The following is a 20,592-nucleotide window of genomic DNA, read 5'->3' as shown; positions in this document are numbered from 1 at the left end:
TCCCATGGCTCGATTGAGGGCAGGTCAGATTTGAGTCGAGTTTGAATGTCAGATGCCAAGTGATCTTGACTAACACTCAGGAACGAATAATTTACTTAGCTGGGGAATGGCTGCTGATGTGGGGAAGGGAAACAGAGGTGGGGGGGGGGTGGGTTTGACGTGGGGAGCCACTTGTGTAGTGAGGGTTGCAATGGAATGTCTGTCTGCTGCAAGAATAAATTGGCTGAGAATGAGTTAAGGGAGTAAATCAAAGGTGCATGGTGTCTGCTCATGTTCAGTGGCTCCTAAGTGTGATAACATCTGAAATCTGTCTTTATTTCCTTGTCTCCCAACATTATTTAGGTAGGTGTTTTTATGCCAAACTTGACATTTCAGATTCTTATTTGTCCATTGTGCGACTTGAGTTCTGAGCTCAATCAGTGAGAGTACAATGCAAGGTTCAAGAGAAGGCCATTGATCCCACCCAGTTCCCTCCTATTCCCACAGTTTACTTTTAACTACCATTCTCATCATTTTCCCAATCTAAGGCCCATTACCTAGACTTTGAAGACAAATGAATAAAAACCCTATGAGTTGAGTCAATGTATAACAACAGCAATTGCTATGATTAAATATTGCCCCTCTAATGGTTTAATTCTTAGGCACCTTTCATAACCTCAGGATGTCCCAATGCATTTTGTGGCCAAAGTGGTGCTTTAAAGTTAGTTGCTGCAGGCATCTAGGAAATGTGGTGGACAAATTCAGCACAGCAAGCTCCTACTCACTGCCATCTAATAATGACCAGATACTCTGTTCTTTTAGCACTGTTGTTTGATGATCCTATTCCCTATTGCTCCACCAACACTAAATGACAGGGACCCTGTAATTCTCAGGAGATATTCATCTGAAGACACACTGCAAATGCAACAAACAAACTGCTGGAGGAACTCTGTGTCAGGCAGCATCTGTGGAGGCAGAGGGATGGTTGATGTTTTGGGTCAAGACCCTGCATGACTCCTGATGCAGGGTCTTGACCCGAAATGCCGACCATCCCTCTGCCTCCACAGAGGCTGCTCGACCTGCTGAGTTTCTGCTGCAGTTTGCTTTTTGTGTTTGGCAAAATGTATCGCATCGCAGGGGAATCCGGACACTTGCAAACCTGGGAACTTTTGCAGTTAGCTGCCCCTGAAACCTTTCAGTTCAAAGGGTTGTAAGAGATATGCACTGCAGGAGTACTCATGCAATTTCCAGTGGTGGGGGAGCTAGGATCCAGTGCACACCATGGATTACCAGAAGCTCTGGGTCACACCTGAAGAGGTCCAGTTCTGATGTGATGGGGAAAGGTTCAGAATGAGATGCGAATTGGAAGGAAGCATGAGTGAGGAATCAAATAGTTGGGCTTTACTGGTCTGTATGGTGCAAAGTCCATATAATTAGCAGCTAAATATTCTATGAAGTGATGAAGAGTCACATAGACTGATCCCTGCCTTTAGGTGGTCAGAGGTAACCAGATACCATTGCGGCTGTAAGGAATTGACCTCAGCGCCCTTGGTTTCAGGAAAATGTGTGTGTGGGTAGGAGCGAAATGTTGATAGCCAAACAATGAAGTGAAACTCCTCCCAAAGGTTCCCGGCTGTCAGTTGTCCAGGCAACAGACTTGTAGATTTAGCTGATTTCTGCTTCCCATCAAATTGATATTTGAAAAGTAAATGTATAACATTCAGCATCACTCCCCAATCAAATTTCACTGTTTTAAGAACTCCCTATTTCCCTGTGGTTTAATGCCTTTAAAGATTGGAAACCCTTTTTTTAAACTCCAGTGTTGTTTTACCTTGGGGTTTCTCCTGAGTGTTGGCTCCTGCTTCACACCTCCACCCCACTCTCCCAAACACTGGCATTCAGTCTTTTGTCTGAGAGAGCAAAGGTGTCTTGGATTAAAGTTATAGCAGTGAATCAGCGCTCAGCCACCCCACATGCTGCCTCAGTTACTCCACTGAAGCCACGTCCTTAAAGATGCGTCTTGAACCCACAATCCAAGAGAGAACATTAACCCTGAGCCACAGCTGTCAGGCGTGAGATGGAGAGGGAAGAGCCTGGAGTAACTACAAACAGCTCAAGGTTTCATGGAGAAGAGATAACCTGCAGGTATGATACAAGCACAGTTAAAGGAAATGGCCTCCCATTCCCCAAAAGCGTGACCAATACCAATACATTATAGAACATTGAACAGCACAGAACAGGCCCTTTGGCCCATGATGTTGTGCCGACATATCTATTCCCTCCTACCTGCAGAAATCCCATATCCCTCTATTTTCCTCTCATTCATGTGCTCATCCAAGCCCCTCTTAAAAGCCCCCAATGAATTTGCCTCCACCACCCTAAAAGACAACATGTTCCAGGCATCCACCACTCTCTCAGTAAAAGACGTCTGTTCTGAACCTACCCCCCCCCCCCTCACCTTAAATGCATGCCCTCTGGCATTGGATCTCTCAATAATGGGAAAAAGATATTGTTTGTCCACCCTATCCACGTCCCTCAGAATTTTTATACACTTCCAACAGATCACCCCTCAGCCTCCGCTGTTCCAGAGAGAAGAGACCAAGTTTGTCCAGCCTCTCCTGATAGCACATGCCCTCTAATTCAGGCAGCATCCTAGTAAACCTCCTCTGCACCCTCTCTGAAGCCTCGACATCCTTCCTGTAGTGAGGTGACCAGAACTGCACGCAATACTCTAAATGCGGCCTAACCAGAGTTCTGTAGAGATGCATCATTAGAGGGGGGGAAGGAAAGCTTCTTCCTCTCTTTGTTCTCTTTTTATTCTTTCCCTTCTCCTTCCTTCTCTTATCTCTTTCTTTCTTTCCCTCTTGCTTTCTCTTTCTACCTCTTTCCTCCCGCCCTCTCCCCCCCCCCGCTCCCCAGTTGCTTACTAACAGAGACAGAAATTACTTTGACTCTGACTTTGGGACACCTTTTACTTTCTTATCAGCCAAGCGTCTATCCTTGTGGCGATTGTAACACTACTCCCCAGTGATGAAGTCACAGGCGGGCTGTGTCATCTGGTTTCAGACACTGGTTTGAATATCTGGTGGTGAACTGCTAGTCATTTGTTGTGGTTCCATCCAGGTCACTGCAGATAAGCACCTCTTCACTTGTAAGCTTCTGTGGAGCTCCACTGACGACAGCCTTCATTACAAGCAGCATGGTCTAAGCAATCTTTTGTCCTGAGATTGTTTGGGATAAGAACATTTTCAAGGAAAGTGCCGCTTGTCTTGATACTACTGTTAAGGAGAATCTGGCTGATCAGGTTTTGAAGAAAGGTGTTTTGCAGGGCAGAGTGTAATTGGTTACAGATTGGGTTTAGCAAGGAGCCAGCAGTGTGTTGATAAGTGGAAAGGTCTCTTTGGTCAGATATATCGTGTAAAACCGTGGCGACCATTGTTTTAAATTGCTGATTAAAGGAATATATCTGAAATTCAAATGTGATAAATCCTACAACTATCTCTTTCCACTGGTGAAAGTATACACTCCCAACCAATTATTCTCAGTAGTTTTATTATTTTAAAGGAAAGCTTTTTAAAAAAATTTTATTGCAATGAGGGAGAATTTTAGAGCAAGTCCTTGGAAAGACGCCAGGATAAAATCTGAGAGAGACACGGAACTCCTTATCAACGGAATGTTAGAAGGAGTGTACTCAGATTATCCTGTCCCTCTCCTCAAATCCAATCAGTTCTGTAGTCCTCTTAGTGCTGTAAAATATCCAAAGGTGTTTTAATGCAGTGTAATTGGATAGAATTGATTTGGCACTGAGCCACATGAGATATTGCAATAAATGATCAAAAACTTGGCAAAGAGGTATGTTGTCAGGAGCAGAGAGAGCTAAATGGGTGGAGAGATTCAGCGAGGGAATCCAGAGCTTGGTGCCCTGGCAGATGAAGGCGCAGCTGTCGATGGTGTGCCTTTGGAACCCGAGGATGTGGACGTGCTGGCATGCAGAGTGTTTGGGGACTGTGTGCCTGCATGATTACTTCCGGAAGCTCCAGAAACCTTCGAATAGTACAGTATGGAAGCAGGCCATTCAGCCCATTTTGTCTACACAGACTAGTCGGCACCCTTCCGAGTTACCCCCATCGCCCAGCACTTGGTCCATAGACCCCATGCCTAAGCAATTTGAATATTTATCTAGACACTTAAATGCTGTCAGTGACCCAGCTTCAACCATTCTCTCAGGCAGTGTATTCCAGGTATTTATCTCTGGGTGAAGAAGGTACCCGTCATATCCCTTCTTAATCTCTTTTCCCCCTTACCTATAACTAGTTTTCTCTACCTCTGATATGGGAAAAACTTTCCTGCAGTTTACCCTATCTATACCCGTCACAAATTTAAGTACCTCAAGCATGTCCCCTCTTAACCTTCTCCACTCCAGGGAGAACAGATCTAGCCTCTCCAGTCTCTCATAACTGAACTGCTCCATCCCAGGCAACATCCCGGTGAATCTCCTCTGTACCCTCTCCAGCACTATCAAATCCTTCCTATACCTTGACCAGAAGCGTATGCAGTACTCCAGCAGAGGTTTTGTAAAGTTGGAGCATAACCTCCCTACTTCTGTATTCATTGCCCCGACTAATGAAAGCCAGTATCCCATGTGCCTTCCTAACTGCCTTGTCTGCCTGCATTGCCACCTTAAAGGATCTATGGACTTGTACTCTGAGGTTCCTTTGTACTCCAAGACCCTGTCATTCGTGGTATATTTCCTAGTCTCATTAGTGCTTCCAAAATGCATCATCTCACATTTGCCTGGATTAAATACCATCTGCCATTTTTCAACCCTTTTCACCAAAATATCAATATCTGTCTGCAGCCTAAGACTACCTTCTGTACTCTGCAGTCTTCATGTCATCCGCAGACTTACTGATGTTGTCTCCTGCATGCACATCTGATTAATCCATGTATATTACAAATAACAAGGGGCCCAATACTGATCCTTCTGGGATACCGCTAGTCACAGGCATCCAATCACAAAATAAACCCTCTACCATCCCCTTCTGTCTCCTATTGCCAAGCCAATTTTTGATCCAATTTTGCCAACTTGCCCTGGATCCCATAGACTCTAACCTTTTGAACCGGTTTCCCATGTGGGACTTTGTCAAAGGCTCTACTGAAGTTCATGTAAATCACATCTACTGCCCTGCCCTCATCGATACACTTTGTTACCTCTTTCAAATAATTCAATCAAATTGGTCAGACAGGATCTGCCCCTAACAAAGCCACGTTGGTTACCTCTGATTAATCCCTACCTTTCCAAGTGATCAGTAATCTCCCTCAGAATCCAGTATCTTCCCTACCACTCATGTTAGGCTCACAGGTCTATAGTTACCATACTTTTCCCTGCTGGTTTCTTGAAAAAAGGGCGGCCACATTTGCTGTCCTCCAGTCATCTGGTACCTCACTTCTGTCCAGGATGATTTAAAAATCTCAGCCAGATGGCAAGCAATCTCTTCCCTTGCCTCTCGCAGCAGCCTGGGGTAGATCCCATCTGGTCCAAGGGATTTATCCACTTTTAAGCTTGGCAAGTCATCGAGTACCTTCTTTATTTATGAAGACCTTCACTAGACTTTCACCTAGCACATCTGTGGGAGGAAAAGAATTGAATCAGAATCAGGTCTATTATCACTGACATATGTCGTGAAGTTTGTTGTTTTGCAGCAGCAGTACAGTGCAAGACATGAAGATATTAAAAACTACTATGTTACAAAAATAAATAGTGCAAAAGAGGAATAATGAGGTAGTGTTCATGGACCATTCAGAAATCTGATGGCAGAGGAGAAGAAGCTGTTCCTGAATTGTTGAGTGTGCATCTTCAGGCTCCTGTACCTCCTCCCTGATGGTAGTAACGAGAAGAGGGCATGTCCCGGGTGGTGAGGGTCCTTAGTGATTGATGCTGCCTTCTTGAGGCACCGTCTCTTGAAGTTGCTTTGGTTTGAAACCCTGCATCAGTCCTGATGCAGGGTTTCGACCCAAAACGCTGTTAATTCCTTTCCTCCCATGGATGCTGCTCGACCTGCTAAGTTCCTTCAGATTGTTTGTTGCTCCAGATTCCAGCATCTGCAGTCTTTGTGTCTCCCAGACTTTCACCTATCACTTCACTGAATTCTCCAACCACAACGTCCGTTTCCTTTTTGAATACTGATGGAAGAATATTCATTTAGGACCTCAACTATACCTTCTGCTTCGCACACGTACTGTCCCTTTTGTCCTTAATGGGCCCTGTTTTTTCCTTGGTTATTCTTTGCCCTTGATATACTTACAGAATGCCTTCAGGGTTTACCTCAATCCTGTCTGCCAGTGATTTCTTGTGACCAAGCTCCAGCTTTGAGGGGATCTGATGTGGGAATCTGAGGGTATTTTGTTCTGCCTTCAAAACAACTGTGTTCACACTAGAAATCCTTTGTGAAAGTCAAAAGGCACCCGCAATTCTTCCCTTTTTCATGTTATCTCCAGTTTTTCTATCAACCTGACAATTGAATCTGCTTCCACTGCAATGTTCCAGATCAAGGCCACACTCTCCGTGAAATTCCATTTCCCTCCCCAACCTGTGTAATCTGGGAAAGGTTTTTTTCCTTTTATTTAAAAATAAAGGGCAGATGAAGAAGTGAAAATGCCACTTCAAGGCTTAAAGAGGATCAAAAGCAGCTCAAGGGGTCACTTTGACCCTGTTTACATTCCCTATCCCTCCATCACCCACCTGCACCTGTTAAGGAGTAAGCTAGTTTTCTTGAAGTTGGCCATTGAGTCCGTGCCCTTTGTGAGGTTCTTGCCCAACACCAGCCCCACCAGCATGTGGTTTTTGAGTATTTCCTGATTCCCAGAACCACTCGGTCTCTGCTGCCATGTTGGGAGCTAGATTGGACTTCAGCACGGGTCGAGGTTTGATGTGCCCCCTGCTGGAGTAAACCCACTGTGCAGAGCGGGTTCGCAGTGTCACAGTTCGCATGTCAGATCAGAATCCAAGGCCTTGTGAAGGAGTATTTAAAATAAAGATGAATTTCTATAGTGCCTTTCACACCCTTAAAGCACTTTGCAGCCAAGGTACTTTGATGTATAGTCATTGTTGTGGTCAAGGAGGTGGAGAAATCAATTTGTGTACAGCAGACTGGCACTGTGATAATGACTGGGTTATCTGCTTTAGTGTTTTCCTTTGTGGGAGGAGTAGTAGTAGGTAAGATTTTTTTTGAATAGAGCCATTTGAATCTTTCTCATCCACTTGAGAGGCAGATCTCAACCAAAAGGTAGCACCTTTGACAGTGTGGGGCCCCCTCAGTACTTCACTGAGGGGTCACCCTGAACAAGGGATTGAAGGATTGAGGTTCAATCCCACTTTTGACTCTGATGTTTCTGTGATTTTCTGTGATTCACTGAACTGTGGCTCAAAAGATTACATGAACAGGGTCAGAAGGCAACAGTGTTAAGAACTCTGTGTTCATCAGAGACACTGAACTTTGTATCTATAAGCTATTCAACTGAAGGTTAAGTTATGCTGAACAGGACTCGCAAACTGTTCAACCATAACTGGGTAGCAGAGGATTGAGTGCTCCTGCCACTTTAGCAGGAGCGTGTCAAATCCATGCCAAGTGAAGTCAGATTTATGCTTCAGTCTTACGCTGCAGTTATTTAATTTAATGAGAACACGGGTGGGTGGGAGGGGGGTGGTGTGCGGGGAAGGAGGAAGACCAGTGTGGGCCATTCAGCCCCCAAGCCTGTTCTCCCATCCAATCAGATCATGCGTATCTCTGACCAAGTTCACGTCAAACTTTATTAGTAAGTTGATACTTAGTTTAAAAGTTCTTTCTTTGTTATCTTGCTCAAATCCAGACTAACATGGGAGATTGAGGAAATCTGAGAAATTCATTCTAATCCGCAAAACAGGAAGATTTCAGGATTCTGAATAAAGAGGGGATCGGTTAGCACAAAGTTGCTTTCACTTTGATTGGCAGCCATGGAAAGGAGGCGGAGCTTGTTTATCCCTTGTGTTTTCTGAGTCAGGTGGATGCCATAGCAGAACTTCAGCTGAAACCTTCAAGAGAAAATTGAGGAACCTTATTTAAAGGGGCACTGTGTTTGTCTAAAACCATATACCAGTCTGTCTTGTGTTGCAAACGCTTCCTACAACCACTGAAGGGCAGTACCCCAAGAGTTTGTCCAGCATGATTGCAAATATAAGGGACAGGAACTCTCCTGGTGGCTATTGCATTGTGCACAGACCTGGTTGGGAGCTTTGACCAACCTCAGCTAGTGCTGAGTTCTGTGCTCTCAGAAGGGGCAGCTTCAGCTTGTTTGTCTCAGTGCCTTTGTACTGGGGAGATCACCCACACGGCTTCTGCTCCTGATTGCTGTGAAGTGATTCCCTGTAGAAGGGCCCTCATGTTTTCAGGCATTAGGAGAGGCAGCATTGCACGGTTAAGTTGCCGCTGTATTTGCCCTGTCCTCTCGCACACAATGGCCTCCAAAGTAAATGGTGGCCAGTGCCGTAGCCAGTAGGAGTCAATATAGGCAAAAAGTTGGAGGAAGACCCAAGTAATGGTGGTTTTCCTCTCTTGCGAAACTTTTAAAAAACTTTTAAATGGGGTTGGTTTCAGAAATTCATGCCTTTAAAATACAGTGCTGATAAAGCATAACCAATAACTCATCTATTAATTTTATCATTGCAGTCAAACTACTGGAGTTTCAAGGTCAGTACCGCTTCTAAGCAGCCATTTCTGCATGCGCTCTGCATGAGTTCTGTGGGTCTGGTCAGCCACTGATATTGCCAAACAATTGTGTTCTGTGTTCATACAAATGGGGCTTGAGGCAAGGTTCTTATCTACTTTGATGTTCTTTTGCTGCCTGCATACCTGCTGCTCTGTCTTCCTTTCCAAGGTTGTCCCACACCTGGCACACCCCACCTCCCCGCTAGCCTCTTTTGCCACCTCCCCCCCCTCCCCTCCCACCCAACCACCTGCTTTCCATTTTAGAGAAAATATTGATTTCAGTACAATATTGACTGAAACACTGCTGGTTAGAGTTAGTTTATGCCATTTATGTAATGCATTAAGTGCAAAGATTCCACCAGGATTAGATGCTGGTACTTAGTTTGTGCTTAAAGTGAAATTGTCATTTTTTTTTAGAAAAGAAGGTTTGAATTGATGGCTTGGTTGTTTAAAAATTTAGGTGAATTGGCACCAAGAACAAGAAACCACATACCAGCCCATTGTAAATAGGTGGGGTCCAGAATCCATGATCCCCCAACTGTTCACATAAATCAGGGTTAATGATCCAGTTGCAGAAGTTCAAACCACGCAATAGCAGCTGGTGTCTGATACAGTCATTATAAAGCCTTTAGATTGCTTATTAGATCACTAATGTTCTGCAGGGAAACCTGTTCTTAGCTGACCTTGTCTATATCTCAGTTATACAGATAACTACAGCCCAACTCGTCCATGCTGACCAATCCGAGCTAGTCCCATTTACCTGCGTTTGGCCCATATCCCTCTAAAATTTCCTATCCATGTACCTGTCCAAATATCTTTTAAACACTATAATTGTACCCACCTCTACATCTTTGTCTGGCAGCTCATTCCATATACCCTCTGTGTGGAAAAAGTTCCCCTCAGGTCACTTTTTGAATCTCTCCCCTCTCTCTTTAAATCTACGTTAACTTGTTTCAGGCTCCCCTACCCTGTGAACATCCACCTTATCTGCGCCCCTCATGATTTTATATGCCTCCATAAAGTCACCCCTCAGCCTCCTAAACTCCAGCGGGATAAAAAGTCCCAGCCTATCCACCTTTTTCTGCACTCTTTCCAGCTTAATGACATCTTTCCTATAGCTGTGCAACCGGAGTGTGCGCAATACTCCAAGTGTGGTCTCACCAACGACTAGTACAGTTGCAACATGACGTCCCTGAATCTCTGAAATTGCCCAGCAAGCCAATCACTTCAAGAATGGAATTAAGTGCTGACCTTACGAATGACATCCACGACCTGTGAACAATTAAATCGAACCAATGCAGGAATGGGGATGTTATTACGTGGCCCCAGCCCCAATAGATTGAATGGGATAAATCCAGTTATAGACATAGTTTCCAACAAAAAAGCAGAAGGAGCTGGAGTTACAGGTGTTGGTTGCAATTCCACCCCCTCCCTCCCCACAGATGCTTTCTGTTTTCTGCTTTTATATAACTTCCTGCAGTTTTTATTTTGTTCTACCTGCTCTGAGATTTGTAACGAAGACTTGCATTATATCTTGCCCTTAATGTGGTAAACTTCCCAAAGTGCTTCACAAGAGCACGATGAGACACAATTGGCTACTGAGTCACATATTAGGGAGGGTCAGTGGCTTTGAGGAAGAGACAGAGGTTTAAGGAAGGAATTCCAGAACTTGTGCCCAGGCAGTTGATGACAGGTAGATAGAATAAGAAGAGATTAAATTGTTTTATTATTGCCACATGTACCAAGGGTCAGTGAAATGCTTTGTTTTGCATGCCATCCATATGGATTGTTTCATCACATCAGTGCATTGAGGTAGTACAAGGGAAAAGCAAGAACAATGCAGAATAAAGTGTCGTAGCTACAGAGAGAGTGCATTGCAGGCAGACAATAAGGTGCAAGGTCATAAAGAGGTAGATTGTGAAGTCAAGAGTCTATTTTGTTGCGCTAGGGGACCGTTCAATAGTCTTGTAACAGCAGGATAGAAGCTGTCCTTGAGCCTGGTGGTACATGCTTTCAGGCTTTTGTGTCTTCCGCCTGATGGGAGGGGGGAGAAGAGAGAATGTCTGGGGCGTGTGGGGTCTTTGATTATGTTGACTGCTTTACTGAGGCAGCAAGATATGTTGGCAGAGTACATGGAGGGGAGGCTGCTTTCCGTGATGTGCTGAGCTGTGTCCACAACTCTCAGCAGTTTCTTGCAGTCTCGGGCAGAGCAGTTGCCATACCAAGCAGTGATGCATCCAGGTAGGATGCTTTCTATGGTGCATTGATTAAAAATTGGTGAAGGTCAACGGGAACATGCTAAATTTCTTTAGCTTCCTGAGGAAGTAGAGGTGCTGGTGAGCTTTCTTGGCCATGTGGTTGGACCAGGACAGGCTATTGGTGATATTCACTCCTAGGAACTTGAAGCTCTTGATTCTTGACCTCAGCACCATTGATGTAAACAGAAGCATATGCACTGCCTCCCTTCCTGAAGTCAATGACCAACTCTTTTATTTTGCTGACAGTGAAGGAAGAGTTGTTGTCATGGCACCATGTCACTAGCCTCTCTATCTCCTTCCTGTACTCCGACTCACGTTATTTGAGATTTGACCCACTATGGTGGTATCATCTGGAAACTTGTAGATGGAGTGTTAGAGCACAGCTTAGCCATGCAATTGTGAGTGGATAGGGAGTAGAGTAGGGGACTGAAGACGTAGCCTTGTGGGGCATCAGTGTTGAGAATAATTGTGCCAGAGGTGTTGCTGCCTATCCTTACTAATTGTGGTCTGTTGGTTAGGAAGTCAAGGATTCAGTTGCAAAGGGAGGTGTTGAGTCCCAGATCTAGGAGTTTGGAGATGAGTTTGCTTGGAATTATGGTATTGAAGGCAGAGCTGTAGTCAATAAACAATAGTCTAACATACATGTCTTTACTGTCCAGATGTTTCAGAGATGAGTGTAGGGCCAGGAAGGTGGTGTCCACTGTAGACCTGTTTCAGTGGTAGGCGAATTGCAGTGCGTCGAGGTTTTCTGGGAGGCTGGAGTTAATGCATGCCATGACCAGCCTCCCGAAGCACTTCATGATGGTGGATGTCAGAGTCACCAGACGGTAGTCATGAAGGCATGTTACCTTATTTTTCTCAGGTACCGGGATGATAGTGGTCTTCTTAAAGCAGGTGGGGACCTCAGATTGAAGTGGGGAGAGTGTGAAACTGTCTGCAAATACCTCTGCTAGCTGATCAGCACAATATCTGAGGACATGGCCAGGGACACCATTCGGGTCAGATGCTTTCCATGGGTTCACTCTCCAGAAGACTGAACTGATGTCTACAATGGTGACTGTAGGTTCAGGTGCATTGGAGGCTGTCGGAGCAGGTGGTGGCATTCCATTCCCCTTCTGTTCTAAACGTGCAAAGAATGCGTTAAGCTCATCAGGAAGGGATGCGTTGTTGTTGGCAATCCTGCCCAACTTAGTTTTGTGGCCCATGATAATATGTAAGCCCTGCCACGACTGATGGCTGACTCTAACTTGGAACTGGTATTGTCTCTTACCATCCCTGATACCTTTACGAAGATCATATCGACTTCTTGTATAAGTCAGTGTCACCTGATTTGAACGCCGAAGACCTGGACTTCAATAGGGAGTGGATTCCATGGTTTCCAGTTTGGGAACACTCGGATTGACCTCTTTGGTACACAGTCCTCTATACACTTGCTGATGAAGTCTGTGATGGTGGTGACATACTCATCTAGTCTTTGAACATGGACCAGTCTACTGACTCAAAGCAGTCGAGTAGAATCTCCACTATTTCCTCAGACCAGCACTGTATGACTTTCAGTGCTGGATCCTCCCGTTTGTTTCTGTTTGTATGCAGGGAGAAGGAACACAGCCTGGTGGTCTGATTTTACCAAAATATGAGCGGGGGGTGGCTCGGCAGTCATCTTTGGTTGTGTAGCAATGGTCAAGGGTGTTTGGGCCCATGGTGGGACAGGAGACATGCTGGTATTATTTTGGTAACACACTCTTGAAGTTGGCCTGGTTGAAGTCATCAGCAATGATGAAGAGCGCTTTGAGGTATCCCATTTCGTGGCTGTTGATCGCGGAGCACAGGCTTCACATCTGCCTGGGGCGGGATGTAGACTGCTGTCAGGATAGCTGAAGTGAACTCCCCTGGCAGGTAAAATGGATGGCACTTCACTGTTAGATATTCCAAGTCAGGTGAGCAGGAACTCACCAGGACCGTCACGTCCAAGCACCAGGAGGAGTTGGTTAGAAAGCAAACCCCTCCGCCCCTTTCTTTGCCTGAGGACTCTGTATGGTCCATCCGGTGAATTGAGATGCAGATGAAGTTATAATTGTTGTGGCGTGCCTTCTAACTGAGGGTGTTAGAACGTCTTCAGTCATCTAATTATAACCGTTGATGGGTTGGAAATATACTTGTGCTGGTGGATGTATACTGGATGGTAGATTATTGAAGAAGTGAATTCAGGTACTGCCCCATTGTAATCTAAGTCCTGCTCCCAATCCTGGCCCCAACTGCCATTTCAGCGATGAATGATGCAATGCAGACATTCTGATCACTGCACTCCCCAATCCGCTCCATGTTGCATAATATTAGTAGCTCTCCGACACATGCAGAGGAAGGCCTCGAGTTCTTTCTCATTTTGTTTTAGTGTCTTTTTCCCCATCTATATCGAATCCTTTCATTTTTTGGCAGCAGTAGTGGAAGTTACAGATGGCCTCTGTAATCCTTAGTTAGGGGTTAAAAACTCGCTGGATTTCTGTTTGTGATTGCTGTCAATTGTAGATTTCAATCCAAGGACACACCCAAGTCTTGTTGTTCGTGATCAGGGGAGACAACAGCTTCCATGAGCAGACCCACATCATTTCTGATTGCATGTAATGACTGGCAGTATTTCTGAAGGGCTACAAAATATGATTTTAGTTTTGCACTATAGATTGTGAGGGACTCAGTTATTTTTTTTACCATGCCACAAAGTGGAAAATCTCACACACCAGTTATTAAGGTTAAAACCAGTAGTCGAGTTAATTTGCAAAATTGTAATCACAGAAACAATTGCATTTAATTGTTATCCAGCAGTAAAATAAGAAACACAATAGTTGACTACATGTCAAACTGGTCACAAAATTAGAACAAAGCCATTGATGAGTGAAATCGGGGAGCAGTTTTTCATGTTGGAATGGTGGCAATCAGGGAAAAGCTGTGGCTACGGAGGTCAACGGAGTTTTATCAGACGAGATCTGGAGCAAAGACTTGAGATATACAGGGCCACTGTGACCAAACTGGATAACGAGCTCAAGGGACTGAATTAACAGCTGTGTCATCTTCTCCCAAACAAAAAGTTGAAGATCTTGGTGACTTCGCAGCATCTTTCAGATGAGTTTTCAATGAATGACAGGTAGGGTGTTTCAAAACTGTCCGAAAACCACAGCGGAAATGTGTAGGTAAACACTGAAATGAACTTCATGGAGCCTGGGCCCAGATATGATTCTTTAATTTGATGAGCTGGTAGCTGTCAGTCAGAAAAATATTGATGTTTCATCTTGAGGCAAGCAACCATGTTGTTGTTGTTAAATTTGTCACTCAGATAGATAGGAACAACATAATCCTGGGTATTCCCGATGGGATGAGTATTGCTTCTGACTCCTGACTTCTCCATCAATTGTGCTGGAGGACAGTCTCTGAGAGTGATGCCTGTTCATTTTACATCCATTTAACGTCTCAAAGACATGAGGGAATTTATGATCTAATTAGCTTCTGAGTACTTGTAATCACTTCCTTCTAGGCAATGATTTGCCCCAGAAACATAGCGCTCCCCTGCTATGCTTTCGCCTTATCTTTTATTCTATGCAATAAAAAAAGCTTCCTTGGAATGTGGATGAAGCCCGGGTTTGATAGGAACTTCACAGGATAATTGCACCACCATGACTGTGTTGAAATACATGGGGTCAAAGTCGGCTGGTTAAAGAGAAAGGTGGGCTACTGTTTCCATGGCACCTTTGGTCTTCCAAAGCTCCTTACAACCAATTGCAATACCCTTTCAGTTGGTCGCAGAAGATCTCATTGTCACTGTTCCCAGAACAGCAGGATGAACATCAGCTCATTTTCTTGTCGTCACTATTGTAACAATGCGCGATCTGCACACAGCAAGATCCCGCAGGGAGCGGCAATGAGCTGTTTCAGTGACGTGGGTTTATGTGAAGGTTTGGCCAATCAGTCGTGTCCCGGCCAATGTTCATCCAGATGTGTCCTGCTGATCTGGATGCATCCACCTGAAAGGGTATTCTCATCCGAAACACTCCGCATTCAATGCCATGGTGGCGAAGCGGGTAGAGCCGCTGCCTCACTGCGCCAGTGACCTGGGTTCAATCCTGACCTCAGGTGCTGTTTGTGTGGAGTTTGCACATTCTCCCTGTGGCCGTGTAGGTTTCCACCGGGTGCTCCAGTTTCCTCCCACATCCCTATGACGCACAGATTGGTGGGTTGATTGGCCACTGTAAATTGCTCCTGGTGAGAGGTGGAATCTGGGGGGGTTTTGATGGGAATTTGGCGAGAATAAAATGGGAATCGTGCATGATTGCTGTAGATGGGTGTTTGATAATTGGTGTGGGCTGAAGGGCCTGTTACTGTGCCATAAATCTCCAACAGTGCAGCAGCACCCCAGTGCTAGCCTGGATAATAAACCAATGTGGGACTTGAACCAACAGATCTTCTGACTGTGGGTAAGAGTGTTGCCAGCGGGAGCCACCATTGAAATCCTGTCTGACGATTCCAGAGCTCCCATCTAGGCCCGTGGGGTTTGGAGGAACTGTATCTATAGCAGTGCTAAGTCAGCAGAGAGCTTCCCTCTGAGTCAGAAGGTTGTGGGCTCAAGTCCCACTCCAGAGATGTGAGTAGCTAGTTCCAGCTTAACACGTCCGTGTAGTACTGTGGAGGAGTCATTTAATAATGTAGGAAATCTGTGCCTCAAAATAGCATCATCATTTAAAAATAGTCCCATCTCTGTCAACGTGAAAACGTGCATGTACCGGTGGGAGCAAACTGGTGAAAACAAATCAGCATTTTACTGAGGCACATGTGACTGTCTTCACAGACTCAATGGGCTGAATGGCCTTCTTCCCCGCTGTAACCTTTCCATGACAGTGACACAGATAAGGGAATAAGAGCTAAATTAAGTTGATTAATCTTTCTGCTTGTTCCTGGTTTGAGATGGGTCTTGTTTTGAGTAGGTTCTTGCGACTTGTACGGCACTTGCGACGGGTTATAGAGCAGGAGCCATTTCCATTGTGACCTGTGGGTGTTGCTCTCCAAGCTGAGTCGCAAGGTGACGGGTTCAAATCCCACTCAGTATACTTGAGCACATGATCCAGGGCCAAACTCCAGTTCAGTGCCAAGGGAGAACTGCGCTATTAGAAAACGGGCATTTTCCCTCGAGTCCCGGTCAATATTTATTCCTTCCCAATACTGTTAAAGATGATCAGGTTGCTCTGGTTTAATGTCTCGTCCTAAACACTCCACATTCAACGTCACAGTGGTGCAGCTAGTAGAGATGCTGCCTCACAGATCCTGTAACCTGTGTTCAATCCTGACCTCAGGATTGCTGTCTGCACATTGAGTACCACCCTTCAGTACAATTGTAAATGCTTGCCTTCATTGGTCAGGGCATTGAGTATAAGAGCAAGGAAGTCACGTTGCAGCTATATAAAACTCTGGTTAGGCCGCACCTGGAATATTGAATTCAATTCTAGTTACCCCATTATAGGAAGGATGTGGAGGTTTTGGAAAGAGTACAGAAGAGGTTTACCAGGATGCTGCCTGAAATAGAGGGTGTGAGCTATCAGGAGAGGTTGGACAAACTTGGGTTGTTTTCTCTGGAGCAGCAGAGGCTGAGGGGAGACCTTATAAAATTAGAGAGGCGCAGATAAGGTAGGTGGTCAGAATCTTTTTCTTAGGGTAGAGTTCTCAAATACAAGAAGACGTGCATTTAAAATGAGAGGAAGAAAGTTTGAAGGAGATTGTCAGGGCAAGTTTTTATATACACACACAGTGGTGGGTGGCCGGAATGGGCTGCCAAGGGTAGTGCTGGAAGCAGATACAATAGCAGCATTTAAGAGGCTTTTAGATAGACACAGATATGCAGGGAACAGAGGGATGTGGATCATGTGCAGGCAGAAGACATTTAGTTTAGTTTGGCACAGATATCGTGGGTCAAAGGGCCTTTTCCTGTGCTGTGCTGTTCTGTTTTATAACTGCACTTGAGAAACTACATCATTAACTGTAGAGTGCTTTGGGACGTCCTGAGGTCACCAAACATGCTAGAGAAATGCAAGTTTGTTCTATGCAAGATCATATTTGTTATTGACCATTACTGGTTTGAGATTAATTTTTTTTGCTCTATCTGGGGTACATGATGGATCAGTGATGCAAGTTCACAGCGTTTCATTCCTGACCTGTTTCTCATCCTCGTTATTACTCTGTTGCTTATGAAAAAGCAATGCAGCAGTATATCACTGATAACAGCAATATCCCTTCTGCTGAGCTCTTGCCCATTTCAACTGTATCTTACTGAATAATTACTCTATAAGTTTGCGTCGTGAACAGGCTCTCCTGCAAGATATTGGAGGGAACTTTGCCTTTGGAGATTTTAATCAGCTAATTATTAGACCTCAAACTTCAATGGGAAAGGGTGGGTTGTTATAAATTTTATTTTAATTAATGTTTGGAGTCTGTTCCACATCTCCTGAAGACATTCAGTTCTTGCTGAGATCCTGGAACTAGGAAATGATCCAGCACAGGAGGGGGCCTATGGTCCATTGTGACTCTGCCTGCTCTTGGGAAAGAGGAGGCAGAGGATACCACCATCCTTTCCCCTTGCCTCCCAATTACTTCTCATTTCCTTTTGAAAGTGATGATTGAATCTGCATTCACTGCTCTGCTGGAGAACGTATTGCACTTCATTGGGTCACAGCTTTTCCAGTGCATGTCAAGGTACTTTTTACGTGATGAGTGTTCCGACCCTACCTTACTTTCAAGCAGTGGGTTCCAGACCCCTGGGTGGGAATGTTATTTTGAACATAGAACACTACAGCACAGGAACAGGCCCTTCAGCCCACAATGTTGTGACAAAGTAATTTAGCTAATGACACCTGATTCCTCTGCCTGCACAGTGTCCCTATCCCTTCATTTTCTGCACGTTCATGTGCCTATCTAAGGATCTCTTAAGCACTTCTGTCAATTCTGCCTCCACCACCACCCCTGGCAGCGCATTCCAGGCACCCACCACTCTCTGTGTAAAACAAAAACTTGCCTCGCACATCTCTTTTGAACTTGCCCCCTCTCACCTTTAAAACATGACCTCAAGCATTAGACTTTGTGGGGGGGTGGGGTGGTGTGGAGGTACTGGCTGTCTACTTGATATATGCCTCCCATAATTTTACAAATTTCTGCCAGGTCTCTCCTCAGCCTCTGCTGTTCCAGAGAAAACAACCAAAGTTTGTCCAATCTCTCCTAATGTTACATGCCCTCTCATCTAGGCAGCATCCTGATAAACCTCTTCTGAGCCCTCTCCATAGTCTCCACATCCTTCCTATAATGGGGCGATCAGAACTGAATGCAATACTCCAGATGTGGCCTAACCAGAGTTTTATAAAGCTGCAACGTAACTTACTGACTCTTGAACTCAATGCCTCGACTGATAAAGGTAAGCATGTCATTTGCCACTTTAACACCTTATTGACTTGTGCCACTTTCAGGGAGTTATGGACTTGGACCCCAAGATCCCTCTGTACATCAGTGCCGCTAAGGGTCCTGCCCTTAACTGTGTAATTTCCCTTTACGTTTGATCTCCCAAAGTACATCACCTCTCTAAATCAGTTTCCTCACTCTCTGCTAAAGGAAATATGTTCTTATTAACTCATTCAACCAGTCTGTACACTTCAGACTCAATGACATTGTGCACAGTTCAGACATGACCTCCCCACTCTAATGTACACAGCTAATGAAATAAAGCATCCCACGTGGCCCTTAATCTCTTTATTGGGTTCCTGTTACCTTTAAGGAGCTTGTAGACCCATCCTTCAAGATCCCTCTATTTCTCCACTTATTGTGTTCACTGGCCTTGTTCCAACTCTCTGAAAACATCACTACCGTTTACTCTTGATTAAATTCCATTTCCCCACACACATCTGTGGCAAGATGTAAGACATTGGCTCAATTAAGACCTATGCAAGTAAGATCAAAAGATTTTTGCTTTACAAAGGTATTAATGGAGATTGAGGCAAACCAGATAAATGGAGTTAGAAAATTTATCAGCCACAGGAGGTTTGAGGGGCTGAATGGCCTATTCCTATCCCAATGTTCCTATTGAGCTGGATCCATCCCTACTTCCATTCATTGGAATTCCCCTAAAATTTAATTCATTGACCAAGGGTCAGAGTTATACAGCGCAGAATAAGGCCTGTTGGCCCAACTCATCCATACCAACCAAGGAGCCTTCCTAAGCTCGTCTCATGTGCCTGCATCTGGCCCACATCCCTCTAAGTGTCTCCTATCCATGTACCTGTCCAAATGCCTTCTAAGCATTGTAATTGTACCTGTCTCAACCACTTCCTCTGGCAGCTCGTTGCTTATACTCACCACCCTCTGTGTGGAAAAACTTGCCCTTCAGGTCCGCTTTAAATCTTTCCCCTCTCACCTTAAACCTGTGCCCTCTAGTTAAGCTTTAATTCTCCCTAGTATCCCAACCAATACCCAAAAGCAGGTTATCTGCTCCTTGTGACATTGTTTGTGGGAGCTTGCTGTTAACAACGTGGCCTCCCTCCCTCCACGTGAGCAATGAGTGAACTTGCAAAAAATAATAAATTGGTTGTAAAGCCCTAGTTGTGGTGGGTGCTACAGAATTGCAGGTCCTTTCTTTTGCCCCTGTGAGTTGTTTATATTTTGGCATTGTGTGTGGTGTGTTGCCCACTGAGGGCTTTAGTTTACATGGTCAATCTGCCACTGAAGCTCAAATCAATAATGTAAGCAGATATTAACAGACGCTGCGGATCTTTCCAATCCTGTTCCTGTGACTTTGCCACCAGTTTGACTGAACTGAGCCATGCTGTAATCAAGCCTTTATTTATTCCATTGATTTCTTATCCCTGTGAGCTTATTCCAATGTTTTCTTGCTGTCATCTTTGTGTTCACACTCTGCACTCATTCTAAGCTCCTGCTGATTAATCATGAATTGATGAAACTGATGTATAATTAAGCAAGTGGCTGGGTGAGAGTTGGTGCAGAAAGCAAAAGTAGGATTCGTGACACGGCCCCACACTACATGTAACTTACTAAATGCCTTTGAACCAGACACCCGCCCTTGTGACCCTGCAGCCTGGAACCCTTCCCTAAAGCATACAACTTTGCTAAATCTTCCCAACTTACAACCTCTGCCATCAAGGGCAAGGTCAGTCTGTGCTTGAGAACACCACCACCTCAGGAATCCCTCCAAGTTACAGATGGTCTGATTTGGAAATGTCACTTTTCCTTCATTGTCACTGAATCTAAATCCTAGAACTCTCTCCTCAGAACTGCTGTAGGGTCACTTCCACCAAAGGGATTGCAGAGATTCAATAAAGCAGCTCAGCACCACCCCCTTGAGGGGTGTCTAACTCAGGACGGACAGGCCTGGCCACAGATGACTGTGTCCCAGTAATCAATTGCTTTAACTCCACCTCCTGTTGAAACTAGTCTCTCAACTAGAAATGAAAGCAAAGAATGCTGAAAACACTCAGCAGGTCAGGCAGCATCTGTGGGAAGAGAAACAGAGTTAGTGTTACAGGGTGCACACAAAATGCTGGAGGAACTCAGCGGGTCGGGCAGCATCCATGGAG

General features: G+C 44.9%; 1 protein-coding gene across 6 annotated transcripts in view; it reads left to right on the top strand.

The window, feature by feature from the left end:
* The window catches only part of srcin1a (SRC kinase signaling inhibitor 1a), a 412,726-nt gene that overhangs the window by 217,997 nt on the left and 174,137 nt on the right, over positions 1-20,592 (top strand). For 5 of the 6 annotated variants that reach the window (XM_052038892.1, XM_052038886.1, XM_052038888.1 and 2 more), the window contains one exon: positions 8,685-8,705. The exons of the other annotated variant lie outside the window; for it this stretch is intronic. In XM_052038892.1, coding sequence (XP_051894852.1) covers positions 8,685-8,705 — 21 coding nt within the window. The remainder of the gene's footprint in view (positions 1-8,684; positions 8,706-20,592) is intronic. 6 annotated transcript variants of the gene reach the window in all.

Source organism: Pristis pectinata, chromosome 25 (assembly GCF_009764475.1).
Source record: "Pristis pectinata isolate sPriPec2 chromosome 25, sPriPec2.1.pri, whole genome shotgun sequence".
Taxonomy (NCBI): domain Eukaryota; kingdom Metazoa; phylum Chordata; class Chondrichthyes; order Rhinopristiformes; family Pristidae; genus Pristis; species Pristis pectinata.
The sequence above is the reverse complement of the archived record's forward strand: the minus strand, read 5'-3'. Positions and strand labels throughout refer to the sequence as shown.